This window comes from Culex pipiens, chromosome 3, assembly GCF_016801865.2.
Source record: "Culex pipiens pallens isolate TS chromosome 3, TS_CPP_V2, whole genome shotgun sequence".
Taxonomy (NCBI): Eukaryota; Metazoa; Arthropoda; class Insecta; order Diptera; family Culicidae; genus Culex; species Culex pipiens.
In genome coordinates, this window is record NC_068939.1 from 90,609,020 (window position 1) to 90,623,334 (window position 14,315).

The following is a 14,315-nucleotide window of genomic DNA, read 5'->3' on the forward strand; positions in this document are numbered from 1 at the left end:
ACTATTTATGAGGTCCTGGTCAATCGTAAGACGCAACTTAGTCGCGATGTTTTCAAAAGAGTGCTGTACGGCACTGAAGTCCAGCTCCAAGATCTTCGTGGTCAACTGCTTCGTATCAAGTTCTAATCATAACCTACAACTTTGCAGGAGACAACAAATCGATTAGAAAGTCCCTTCTCAAGAAATAGAATTTCATAAATTTACATACCCATTTTAATGACCAGCCACTTAAATTGTATGGAAACCTGTATGGAAAAAAAATTATTCAAAATTGCTTCTTTTCTTTGTTTGTTTTATGTAATATTGATAAAATTCTATTAGTGAAAATAAAAGCAAGCTTGAAATCTTAATCAGAAAACAATCTTATTTTATTTTTAAGTTGATGATAAGCAAACAGAATGAAAATTTTTACACAGTCTAAATTAAATACATAAATGAACAGAACCAATGACATTTCATTGGTTTATGCCTCTGAATATTAATCCGTGAACAGATTCACTCTAATCATTCACAAGTTTTTGCTATACTCATTGGAATATTAATATTGGCCGTATTGAGTAATGTCACCTAACATTTTTTTTATGTTTAGAGACAACATCCACTTTTTAAAAAATGACTTTTTTTTCATGGATTATTTGCATTTGAGTTGCTATGGATTGCTATCTTTAGTAAATCGGTTGCTTTAATTTTGTTTATTAAATCTTAAAAAGAATAAATAGGAAATGATGAAATAGGAAATTAATTAAAAAATGCAGAAAAATAATGTGGCTCACAAACATTACACAATACATTCATATTATTATTCAAAAACAAGTAGGATATTTGTCCCTATTTTGGGCCTAGTACCTATTTTGGGTCTACCAAACCTAATTCAAAGAAATTGTGCATTTTGCCAAACCTGGTAGGAATCTGCCACTTGAGAATGATACATGCAGTCATTATCTTCATTTTGGTAGGCAAGGATCATTCACTTTTTCCTCCTAAATTAAAAAAAAGCAAAAAATATATCACTCTTCACATCTTTCTTGGCAGCGTCACGGTTTTCATCGCTCAGAACATGAATGAGAGCCGTTCCCCGAATCTCCAACCACCGGCAATGTGTTTTTATTGGTGGGTTGCACAATCCCATTCCAAAAACAATCACTTAACTGTCAGCGAATCAATAAAATAACTGATTAAAGTTGCTTCGTCCAAATCGGAGAGAAATAGATATATTTTCGTTGCATTTGACAATTCTACAAACTGTGCCAGTGTGTATGCGCTTCTCGAATGTTACAGTCTTTCTTGCATATTACGGGCTTGCTGTTTGGCTACGCAATAAATGTTTAAACTGTTAAATGAATGATATAAATGATGTTCATGCTTATTATGCACGTAATGCAGGTGAAATCAATCATTCTAATGTTGATTTGTGGCTTAAAACATCACAATTATTTTGCATTTTTGTCGTCCGAACTTTTGCGGCTGTACTGTACGAGCTGGGGCTGAGCCGTACGTCAAAAATTCTCGCCACGTGCTTCGAGATTTCAAACAATCAGAAGGTAGGTCGAAAATATGCACATTGAAGGTCGGATCCTAGAAGCAATAGACCCAAAATAGGGACAAAAAATGATTTGGTTTTTCGGGCTTAAACAGAGATAAATGATATTTTTATCAAATATGCGATTAAGTACGAGCATTAGCATTAACAAACCAACTTATTCATATAGTACAAGCTAGGTTGCCTATAGCAGCCTTTGAGCATACATCAAATTAAAAGTACGCTCTGCTTAGTAGGCCCAAAATAGGGACAAATACCCTAGCACAGAATAATGATAATTGTGACTATTTGGAGCAATTCTCAACGCGGATTTGCAATTTTTTGTCCATTTTTTGTTTATTATGATATTGTTTTTCTGAAACAGCAAGATAAATACTTAAGTTATTTGTAAACTTATTTGCAATTTGTGTGTTGAACAACATTTTTTTCAGAATTTACAACCTGCAAAAACAATCTTAGAAGGATTTGAAATATGTTCTACATATCGATGCTTCTGTGCTCTCTTATGCTAACTGGATAGGAATCCTAGCAAGCTAAATACAAGATAGCACAAAAGCGTTAATATCTTGAACTCTTTGTGATACTTCGAACAATTTTTTACATCACCAGTTTTGTGGTGAATGTTTAATTCTGGTTTTACTTGTTTTTATTAAGTTCAAAAATAAACTTTGTTTTAATGTTTTTTATGACAACTCTATTGAGGGTTTACATACATTTAAATCGTTATAAATGTCAATAGTTGGAATGAGCACAAACTTATACTTTTTTATAAAATCTATTTCAATTGGTTTTCAAAAACATATTTTCAACTATTACCAAAATAAATTTGAATACGTTTGGTTGTATATTTGCCAAGATATTTTAAGTTAGCAATTTCAAGAAACGGTTGCGGCGATATCTCAACACTGCTTTGATCAAATCGACTCAAACATTTGGTGAAGACTTGTTAAATTGGTCCAGTGTGCATAACGAAAGTCAATTTCAAAAAGTTTACTTTGAAAAAGGAATAACATGTTTCAATATTTTTCATTTAAATTGAGAATTTAAAATCAGGCTTCGTCATGCAATCGGAATATGTCTCGAGACATTCAGCAATTAATGTTTCATCATAAAAATCTATCTTCTGTAGCGCTTGAATCAACTTCAGAATTGATATTTTGTAGCAATAAATAACCGCGTTCCATAGGTAATGTAATGTTTTTAACTTAGATCATATAGAATTATTACAATAATTTTGTAAAGCGCTTTATCGTAATGCAATGAGTCAGTCAAATATTAGTCACGCTGCTAAAAGAAAGAATTCACCTCCCAAATTTGACATTAAATGTGTTATTCACTGAAAATGCCTACGAATTGCAATCTAACAAAATAATGGGATTTATTTTCGGGGACATGAACAGAAACAAAAAACCATTTCTAATTTTAAAAAGTTTCAACTTCTTCTCCAACTGCTTCGATGAACTGACTAAATTTTACTGATTGCACCTTGTACGATTATATCTGCGACATGGCGTTGCTATCAAGCGTCAACAAGCACGCTTTTGCAAAGATAAGAAAAGCCAACAGCAACGCTCCATCACCAGCTCGCATTCGTCTTGTTCCGGCTCCTTGTCTCATTAATGAAGCCTTCATTGTTTGACCTTCGTTATCACTTTGCGCGGAAGCATCTGTAATCAAATAAAATGTTTAAACAAATGTAACTAGCAAGTGCTACTTACCCAAGCTCCAAGTTATTTCTCCATACTTTGTTTACATCTCAAGCCGCCAGCTGTCACGCGAAACATTTCCGCAACATTTCAATCAACTGTGGCCGCACTCACACACTTCCCGTGAGAGCCCGGCACTTGTCGCGTCGTGCCACCTGTCAAACGCGGGCGCGCTCTCTCTCTCCAACTCTCACTACGAGTTCGAAGAATCTCAGCCCAGAGCACTGTTGACGTTGCTGCTTTCCACACGGCTCGTCCTTGCGGGGCGCGCAAGGATTCTGACAGTTGCTCGCACACCCACACCGTAACACGCAGCTGTCAGTTTCGCACGCGAGTGTGTGTCGTCCTGTGAGTGCGTGATCGGGAGTGAGTGGCTATTGGAAAATTTGCAAAATATTGTCGTCCTTTCGCAGCGAGCAGGGAACTCCGCGGATGTTTGTAGTGTGTCGTAGTCAGGAAGAGACACTCTGTTTTTTCCTCGTCGCGGTCGTGTCGGGAATAAAAAGAAGTAGGAAGTAGAATTCTTTTCGGTAGTGGCGCTAGGACGGAAAATTAAACACGGGTCGTGAGCTGGTGCGGTGAAAAACGCGGAAAATCTTCAGCCTTTGAAGATTTTCACGGCGGAAATCTTGGTGGAGTTGTGTTCTGGGTTGGGTTTTGTTAGGGGAGTAGTGAACGGTGTTCTACACACGGAAAATGTCTACGATTAGTGAGCAGGTAATGAAAAGAACAGTGTGAAGAAGAACGATTTTGGGGGAGAAAATGAGTTTTCAGGATCGTTCTGTGAAGTGGTATTGATGGAGGAAAGGTTCCCTAAACATACGAGTCCTTGGTGCGTGCAATGCCAGTGGTGGAAATCGATTAGTTCTGCATAAAAAGCTCCTGCAAAAGTGCTTAGAATTCACCCCCAAAGTGACGGAAGGCTGATGACCGACCTCGGTCAGAATCTGTTCTGCGCCGTAGCACCCCCTCAATTTGGAATACATCTTTCGAGTATCTCTCGCTGTTATGAGGCGCCGTGTTTTCCCAACAGTACAATTACTCAAAGAAAATTGTGCCCCGAAGCGGTTACTCCACAACAATCGGTAGAATTTCCCACGAAAACCCCTCATCGCTCCAAGTCGGTAAATTTTTCCTGGTCCCATCCTCGTCAGAGGAAAAGTTTGCTCCCGATCAAAGACCCACCCCCGCGCCACCCCCTTAGTCATCCAGGGGTCGAGTCCTGTCGATGCTTACACAACCGATGCCGAAAGGAAGAGAAAAGCTGGAAATTTTTGTCATCATCATCGTGTTTCAGGACAAAGTATCCTTTCAGAGTTACGGACCCTTTCACCCCCCGACGTTCGCGGACAGGTTTCCTCTTCCTGTGGAAGTTCGGACGAAAGTTAACTCCTGTTCATAACAGAGATAAAAAAAAATATTGTTGTAGAAACTTAAACGACATCAACCAGAGGATGTAAAAAAATGCCAGCGGAAAAGGTTTATTAACTTTTTTTCTGAAAGCTCATTATGGGGAAAAATGGTTATGTTGACTATGCCTCCAGGAAGTTCGCTCTTAGTTGTGGATATTTTGTTACAGGAGAAAAAATGTAGGATGTTGAAATTTTAAGGATTCAACTGAGCAGTGGAATACGTTATCAACTCATCCATAAAAGCGCAGCAGCCTATTGGGAGGAAAGTGTTCTTAACCTAGTATACAGATGAATACATTTTTTATCTGAACATACACCCAAAGGGAAAATATATCTCAAAATCTGCAACAGTGGATTTGCTGCAGAAAATGTCACATTTTATAACATTTTTTGCAGCAAGTCCGTAGATCATTTTTGCCCGCGTGTAAACATTTCAGCGATTTGCAGTTCTCACCAACACATATAATGCTGGCCCGTCCCCGAGCAACACTCCAAAGAGAAGCATATGTTGGTGCTCTTTCACTCTCATTTCATCAAGCGTCCATGGCGCGGTGGTAGCGTGTCGGATCAATAACCAAAAAGTTGGTGGTTCAATCCTCGTTCTGTTAAGGGTTTTTTTTTGTGAAATACAACCAAAAAGCCGGTGGTAATGTCGATAATTGTCGGTAACGGGCAAAAATGTCATACCCCTATATCGCAAAAAATGCATGAGGACAGTTTTCATGCAGATTCTGATATACTTTCATGCCGCCATGCATCACAATCATACGACCGCCGTTTGGGTGTACTGAGAAGAGATCTCACGAGATGGTTGAGAGCATTTTGATCTCAGGTTTATTTAAAAAAATTGTCACGAACAAAGACATAATGTCTATATTGGGAATTAATCCAAAATCCTGTAAATGTAAATGATCTTACAAGGCTTTACAGCATCGGCATCTATAACTCTATAAGTCACTTAATGGGAGTAAATTCGACGGTGGCGTGTTATCTCGTCGCATGTCGCTTTTGGACTTTCCGAGAAAAACGCTTTTTAATGTTTGACCTTAAAAAAAACAAAAAAAAAGAGCAACCAATGTAAACAATAACAAACACGTTTTGTTGGGTTGACCATTCTGTGCGTTGTCCCAAAGATTGATTAATTACTAATGTTTACGGTAGTCGGGCATGCACGTGTTTCAAACGCGTTTTGACCTGAATTCCCTTTGGCCAGTTGTCGCACTTACAGAACATTTCAGGGTGTGTCAAGATAGCACGACAAGATTGAATCTTCTTTCATATGAAGAGTGACAACAATGCACGGAGTTTTTTTTCAGTTTTTATTGAACATCTCAGGATTGAAATCGGATTTTAAGGATCTGTAAAGGTCGAAATGTGAGGCATAGTGAGCTGCAGAAAATGGCGTTCTTAACTCAATTTGGCCAAAAATGCACGTGCAACAAGATAGCCTGACCACAACAAACTGATGAAGATATCAGTTAAAATGGAATTTTAAATTGAGGTTTGTAAAACTTTTTAAAAATGTTTTGTTTTATTCCAATAAAAAATTATCATGCAAAAAATATTTTACAAATTTATTCTCAATGATGATTTAATTTAAAGTTTAAAAAGTTTTAATTCAATGAACATTCCTAATACTATTGCAAATTGGAAAACCTTAACGAAGCAATTCGACAAGAATACAAAATGCACCGATGATTATGTTATTTTTGTTAATTTTCTGGCATCGGTGGTTTTTAAAATCCAAATAATCATCAAAACTTAAATCTGATATTTTTATCCAATATTCTAAGAAAATGTCATATTTTCATGAACAACATTTTTTTTCACCTACGTGGTTGCTGCCTTTCTCACTGATTTACTAAGCTACTGTTTGTCATTTCTGCCAACTCTTAAAGTTTCTGAAAATCCAATTATTTATATCGTTTCAAGTACCTAGATTGATTTTTCTGATGATCTGGCCGTTTGTTTTAAAAGCATAAAAATTTAAAATTTTGAGAGGCTTTTGTTATGTTTGGCAGGTTAAGGATTAAGTCTATTTATATCTAATTTGACAATTGCTTTTTTATGTCTTGATTTAAAAAAAATTTAAATTATTATTTATCTGAGTAATATTATGATTTTTCTTTGTGACAAATTGTTCAACTAAAAGTTTAATATATGTACGGTTGGTTATTTTACAAAATCTTACAACATTGAGAAATATTTATTGGCCACATTTGTATGTGTCACTGAAGTTGAATTTACATGAGAAATTGGTACCGTAAAACGGGGTGACTTTTTTCGCAAAATGAAGAGTACAATTAAAATACGTAAGGAATTGTTCAGAAACATACTGACCGTGGTAGAGAAGTGTTCAAAGTACCTCAAGAAGAACTTTTCATAAAATTTTGACAATTTTAAAAAGTTAGTTAACTATACTTAAGAAAATGTTGATGAAAGTCATTATTTTAAACTTCTCCAAGTTTCATGATTTTCTCAATGAACATGATTTTTAATCGGAAAACGGAATGCATTTTCGGATTCTTTGGACAATTTTCCACTAGGAGAAGTTTGTAAATAATAAATAATATGTGTTTTTGAAACATAATTAATAAAAAATCTCTAAATTTATAGGCAATTTCAGTTGAACAAATTTCATGTAAAATGTTAAAACTTGTGATTCGTGCTTTGAATCCAGTATAAAATGCAATATTAATCGATAATTTTATAAATAAAACTAGTTTTAACAAATTTCAGGCGAAATTCCGACTTTTTAACAATTTTACCTAAAATTTTCTATGTATTTTGCTAAAAAGCTTATACACTTAGTTAACTCAATATAAACATTGATTTTTTTTCTTAAAAACTATATCAGCTACTTTAGTGATGGTACATTTAGCGTACAAATAAAGTTTGAACAACTTAAATATGTTTTAAAAAAGAAAAAACTATGACTATCAAAGTCACCCCGGAATTAAACTAAGAATTTTTAAAGTAACATTTTTTCTAAACATTATTGAAAAAACTTTTTTTCCGGAATAGTGCATGGACTTTGTGTAGTCTACCCCAGAACATGTTTTAAAATTAATAATCTTGAGAAAAACGTTACCTGTTGGAAAATATAATACATATTGAAATCCTATCAATGTCACCCCGGTTTACGGTACATATTTCTATAGATTCGAAGCTATTTTTTTGAAAATTAACTTATTAAAGCAATTTGAAAATATTTGACACTCCACAATATAAACACAAAATGTCCCTTATATGAATTCTAGTTTAGATTATACATTTCAGTGGAATAAATTCAAATTGGTAAAATATTCGCTGGTTTTGTTTTCGTTCTGTTTAAATCAAAATAAAAACACAAACAATAAGATTGCGCGAAATGAAATCCCCCGAGATCTACAAACTGACAGGGCGGGCGCCGTTGGTGGCCAACGACTGTTATCTATTTGCTCCAAATCTAATGATGTTGATGTTTAATCTTTTCAACGCATTCATACGTGCTGTTGATAAGAGAAACGTCACTAGATCGTTGAAGCGTATGATCAGTTGAGTTGATAGGGTATTGCGGTCTTGTTCAGCGGAGAAGGACAACCATGGCTGGTCTCTCATGCTCATGCTCCTCCGATCTCCAAAATTCAAGGTTTGCTTTAAGTGCAAAAGTGCTATATTTGATTAAATTATAAAAATAAATGTTAAACAATAGTATAGCTTTTTACAATATCTTTTCCATAGCCAACAATCACTAGTTGGAAATTTGAATTTTCATCAATAATTGTGTTTTTGCCAAACAAAAAAACAAAAAAGAAACGCTTGACAATCGTAGTGCAAAATTGTGTGGAGTAGTTTTCAACTAATATTCTATGGCAATTCAAATTCAATTTTATGACACGCAACATAATTTTTGTGTATAAAGATGTCTATTTTAAAGACTGGCTGCCAAAGTTCAATGCTATTAGGACAATTCTTAGCTCAACATATACTTCCATTTCATAGAGCTGAATCTACATATTTCCCATTACATTAGCTATTCAAATTAGCCTGTATCATTGTTTGCAAGGCTTGGCAGACATATAGCAGTTCGGGAACTCATCGTTGCCAAGACACTGAAACGGAGAAGGTTCTCTTTTTGAAACTTGTGATGATAATTCCTAAACGTTTCAGCTTTAGTCCAGACGTGCTTTTTCTCTAGCTCCAAACTGAATCGACGGGAAGAGCGGAGCCCACAACTCCCCGTGCAGCAATAGGCCATAATTTGGCCCACTAAAAACGTCCAATAAGAAATGTCACATAACACACTGCGGGTGACCTAACCAAATGACACACATAGACTCGTCCACACAAAATTACACCGAAAAGTCACGCTCGAGTAACCTTCAGCGAAGGTTGCGCGTGTTTTCGTGCGCTTTGCTGGGTTCACAGATTCAAAGTGACACCTCTTGCCGTTATGCGACCCCGGGACAGCAACATGGCACACGGCAGAGAAAGCAGATCGATTTCCGGTTCCTCCGGGCGGGATCTCCCGTGGTGTTATTAGTGTGTGACGTGAGGAGACTGTGTTAAGGAGGTGAAATCTGATTTTTTGACATCTCGTCATACTTGTGCTATCTTGTCAGATGTGCATTTTGCGCTGAAATGAGTTAAAGACGCCATTTTGTGCAGCATTCAATACTTCACCTTTTGACCTCAAAACTTGATTTCAATCATGTGATATTCAATAAGTACCGTGACCTGGGATAATATTGATATCGGGGGTGACTTTGATAGGTTTAATTTTTTCGGCAGAATGAAGAATTAATTTAATTTTTAATTAAAATTCAATACGCACGCGTTTGTTTATCTCTGCTAGGAGATGGTAAATTCAAAATCACCCGTCATGAGTTTCCGATCATTCAAATTGACCGTTAAATTGTTGATTACTGGTTCTTAAATATTTATACGTCTGTAAGTCTGTGTTTATAACTTATATGACTGGATTGTTTTGACAGCTTATTTAAGGTTTGAGATTTCATGTCCTATCTTTCACCTTCTCAGTTTGACGACATTGCACAGCAAAATGAATATCATGTTAATTTTATTTTTTTAATTAATTCTACCTACGGGTGGCCTCCGCCGGTGCCACCACGTGGGCCGCGCCAGGCTTTGTGTCCAAGTGACACATGGAGCCTGGATGAGCTCTTGTTGTTGTTGTTTGCGTAGCTTGAAGGAACGGACAGTGTCATAAATAAGGCAAAATTGAATGATGCACTCGGGTGGTGGGTGCTCGATATCCAACCAGCAGGAAAGGAACCGTCAGCATTCGCGGAAATTGAGAAAAAATCTCATTACACAAAGTGCCACCCACTGTGGGGACGGCTTTTCGATAGTACGGCGTTTAATTAAAATTAAACGAAGGGTGTGATTTTCCAACTGTTCTACATTTAGGTTGACAGACGAGATTGATTTCAAACTGCAACTGTAATTAAATCAAGCGACACGACATCATCAGTAACCTGATATCAGACAGTTTTGAGAACATTTTTGTAGAGATAGTAGAATTACGCTAATTTTTTTGTTGAAAAGTTTGGTTCATTAACATTACTGTGGAATACATCACCCTTTTTCTATAAATAAGCAGTGTTTTGCATCAAAGTATTATTTCTGAAAATTCTAAATTTATATCATTTAAGTCAGGATGGCCACCAAATGAAATGAAATTCGCGTTTTGTCCGAGACAGACAGGGATTTTCCCGGAAAGTTTTTACATCAAAATTTTTTTGTTATCTGGCCTGAGTATGAAAATGCTTTTAAAATGCATTTATTTATTTATTAGAGGTAATTTTTTAATAACTTCATTTCCCAGGATAGCTTCCAAAGTTTGTTAGCAGTTGTTTAAACGAAGCCATTTCAGATCGTTTTTCAATCCAATACCCTAATTTCATAAGCTGAGAATCTTTCATCTTCAATTTTTCAAAACGTAAAATCAATAAAATTAGGAAAATTGAATAAATTATTACTAGAAAGCAGGAAATGCCTATCAAGACGTTTTGAAAGTCATTTTTCATTATGAATTGAAAACGGAGAAGAAGAGTTAAAAAAAACAACAATAAAAAATACATAAAGATCGTATGAATTCAAGAAGAACTATTCTTCAGAGAATACTCAATTTCCTTGATTTTTGTTATTAGTTTTTTCAATTTGTTATTTGATAAAAAGTAATTTTACATCATTGATATGTCCATATAAATCTATTTACAATTTTGGAAACTGCCCAACCAAAAACGCCACAATAAGGATCGCAAATCTTTACCTGGAAAAAGATTTTGCTAATCCATTATGGGTTATTCTCGACCAACAAACACGAAATCGGAAAAAGTTGCCCCGACCCGTCTTCGATTTTCGTGAAACTTTGCTCTTAGGGGTAATTTTGGTCCTTGATCACGAATCCGAGGTCCATTTTTCGATATTTCGTGACGGTGGGGCGGTATGACCTCTTTCATTTTTCTGGTATTTTACTAAAATACGTTTTCCAGTGATTTGTAGCTCGCAACCGTGAAGAGATAGAAATTTGGTGTCAAATGGACTTTTGTGTAAAATTAGACGCCCGATTTGATGGCGTACTCAAAATTTCGAAAAAACTTATTTTTCATCGAAAAAAAATTAAAAAATAGTTTTAAAATCGCTGCCATTTCCCGTTACTCAACTGTCAAAAATCGTGAGACATGTCATTTTATGGGAAATTTAATGAACTTTTCGAATCTGAAATAACCCAGAAGGGTCATTTTTACATTAAGAACTAAATTTTTCATTTTAAAATTACGTGTTTTTTCTAACATTGCAGGGTTACATTTTAGAGTGTAACAATGTTCTACAAAGTTGTAGAGCAGACAAAAACAAAAATTTTGATATATAGACATAAGGGGTTTGCATGTATTCTTCACGAGTTATCAGAATTTTACAAAAAAGTTTTTTGAAAAAGTTATGATTTTGACCATTTTTTACCAGTTTTTCGAATTTTTAACCCCTAAAACTCAATCGTGTGCTTTTGAAAGTTTTTTTTTTCGGAAGGTTTAGCTAATTTTGCAAAAGAACGACCCCTTGGACGATTGTTGTGGCTTGTGCACTGCTTGTATGTGGGAATTTTTCGAAAATAAAAAAAAAACAAACCGAATACACTCACTCATCACAAAAATATTTTTTCTTGAAAAAAAAATTCTGATTCTCGCAATGCACGAGTCACAACAATCGTTCAAGGGGTCGTTCTTATGCAAAATTAGCTAAACTTTCCGAAAAAAATACTTTCAAAAGCACACGATTGAGTTTTAGGGGTTAAAAATTCGAAAAACTGGTCAAAAATGGTCAAAATCATAACTTTTTCAAAAAACTTTTTTGTAAAATTCTGATAACTCGTGAAGAATACATGCAAACCCCTTATGTCTACATATCAAAATTTTTGTTTTTGTCTGCTCTACAACTTTGTAGAACATTGTTACACTCTAAAATGTAACCCTGCAAAGTTAGAAAAAACACGTAATTTTAAAATGAAAAATTTTGTTCTAAATGAAAAAATGACCCTTCTGGGTTATTTCAGATTCGAAAAGAACATTAAATTTCCCATAAAATGACATGTCTCACGATTTTTGACAGTTGAGTAACGGGAAATGGCAGCGATTTTAAAACTATTTTTTAACTTTTTTTGATGAAAAATACGTTTTTTGGAATTTTGAGTACGCCATCAAATCGGGCGTCTAATTTTACACAAAAGTCCCTTTGACACCAAATTTCTATCTCTTCACGGTTGCGAGCTACAAATCACTGAAAAACGTGTCTTAGTAAAAAACCAGAAAAATGAAAGGGGTCGTACCGCCCCACCGTCACGAAATATCGAAAAATGGACCTCGGATTCGTGATCAGGAACCAAAATAACCCCTTAGAGCAAAGTTTCACGCAAATCGAAGAGGGGTCGGGGCAACTGCTGTGTGAGTTGGCGGAGAATGACCCTTATGTATTTTCGGCGGAACTGTGGGTTTTGTTGGCAATTCAAGATGCCTTTTTTATTACTTTTTTCACATGGAAACGGAATTGCGCAAGATTGGGGAACAGCATCTAACTCCTTCGTGACTCTAATGTAGCCATTTCAGCCCTTTTACGTTGTAATATAGCTCATAAAAAGCGTTTCCTACTGAAATGAAGTGATAAATAGCTCAAAAGGAAGTTTGCAAGGGGTGACATTGGGTCTGGGGGTGTGATTGGTTCATACAAATTTCAGCATTTTTAAAAATTAAAAACTCAACTTTTCAGAAATATTTTTAAGATTTTTTTGTCTTCTAGAAAGTTGTTGGTCGCCAATCCAAGCAACTTTGTCGAAGACACCAATATTTTATTTTGCAATCTACCCCTTCTACGACCAAATTTAGAGCAAGTATCTGAGCAAACCTTCAAAAATCAGTTTTGAGTGTAGCAATTTAGGGTTTTGTTTTAGAGAAAAGTGATGGTTGAGACATTTTTTAAGCTCTGAAAAACCAACATTTTTATTTTTTGACAAGTCTTAGGGTAAAAGTTAGAGCACTTTTAAGGTAAAAAATATGCTTATTTAAAACTTGAATATCTCAAAAAGGCGCAGGCCATTTTTTCCTATTTCCTTTTGCGACAACTCTTCTCAAAAGACCAAAGCTCTAAAAGTTCACCATTTTTAGGAAAATCAATTTTCCACCTAATTTTGCAATCTGGACCACTGTGCATTGAATTCATAATGAACAACACGTTTTAGCAGGTGTTTTATATTTAAATGTTTCCTATACAACTACATATTTTTAATTATCTTAAGTACCAAATATTTAAGTAATTTTAAAACAAAAAACTCAAATCAAATTGATTTTCAAAATATAACGTTTGCAATTTTTCTTACGGATTAATTTATAATTAATGAATTTTAAGTCTTCAATTTGTCCTAAATATATCAAGAGAAATATCTACATGATAAGGCAATTGCAATTTTATGTCCCCTTCCTTTTCAAAATTCCCTTTAAAAAATTCAGAGGGTTAAAAAATTATTATTGAGTGTAATACACAAATAAATTGAAAAAAAAAAACTTGTAAAACCAATTGTCAACTATTCAGAACATATTGCATAATGCTTATTTATTTATTTTTAGTCAAATAAAGACTTTTTTTTATCTATTTACAGATTTTGTATTTGGGACCGCAAACGGAAAAGCTTTAGAAAAAAATCGAAAATGTATTGATATTTTGCAAATTTTTGATACTAGCATAACTGCAATAACGTAAAAAGCATTTACCTTTAGCTCTTTTAAATTTTTTTGCCCCCTCCTTGACCTTGACCAGAGCCGAGGGACAAAAAGTTTAAAGAAAATTTGTACAAGCCTTATCGTTTTTTTAATCACAGTTAAAATTTAAATAATGTACATAATAGGAGTAATATACCCATTTTAAGCCTAATAAGCGGTCGTGTTTGAATGATGCTGGATAATCTGGAGCGTTCCTTGAAGTTTACTAAAACCAGGTACACCAACGAGTAGAGCAACTTTTTGTGAACATTTCTGTTTATTTTCACTTTTATTAAAAGTTATGCTATTCCTTTTACAAGCATTTGAAAAAAAAATATTTCCCAAATGCATTCTAATCAGTCGAGAGCATTGGGCCACGCCCATTTTCCTATTTTCAGCTTAG

General features: G+C 34.9%; 1 protein-coding gene across 3 annotated transcripts in view; it reads left to right on the forward strand.

Moving 5' to 3' along the window:
• Positions 1–3,488: 3,488 nt before the first annotated feature.
• The window catches only part of LOC120425129 (tight junction-associated protein 1), an 80,620-nt gene continuing 69,793 nt past the window's right edge, over positions 3,489–14,315 (forward strand). For 2 of the 3 annotated variants that reach the window (XM_039589553.2, XM_039589556.2), the window contains exon 1: positions 3,489–3,963. In XM_039589553.2, coding sequence (XP_039445487.1) covers positions 3,943–3,963 — 21 coding nt within the window. In that variant the 5' untranslated portion in view covers positions 3,489–3,942. The remainder of the gene's footprint in view (positions 3,964–14,315) is intronic. The other variant, XM_039589554.2, reaches the window with a different exon arrangement.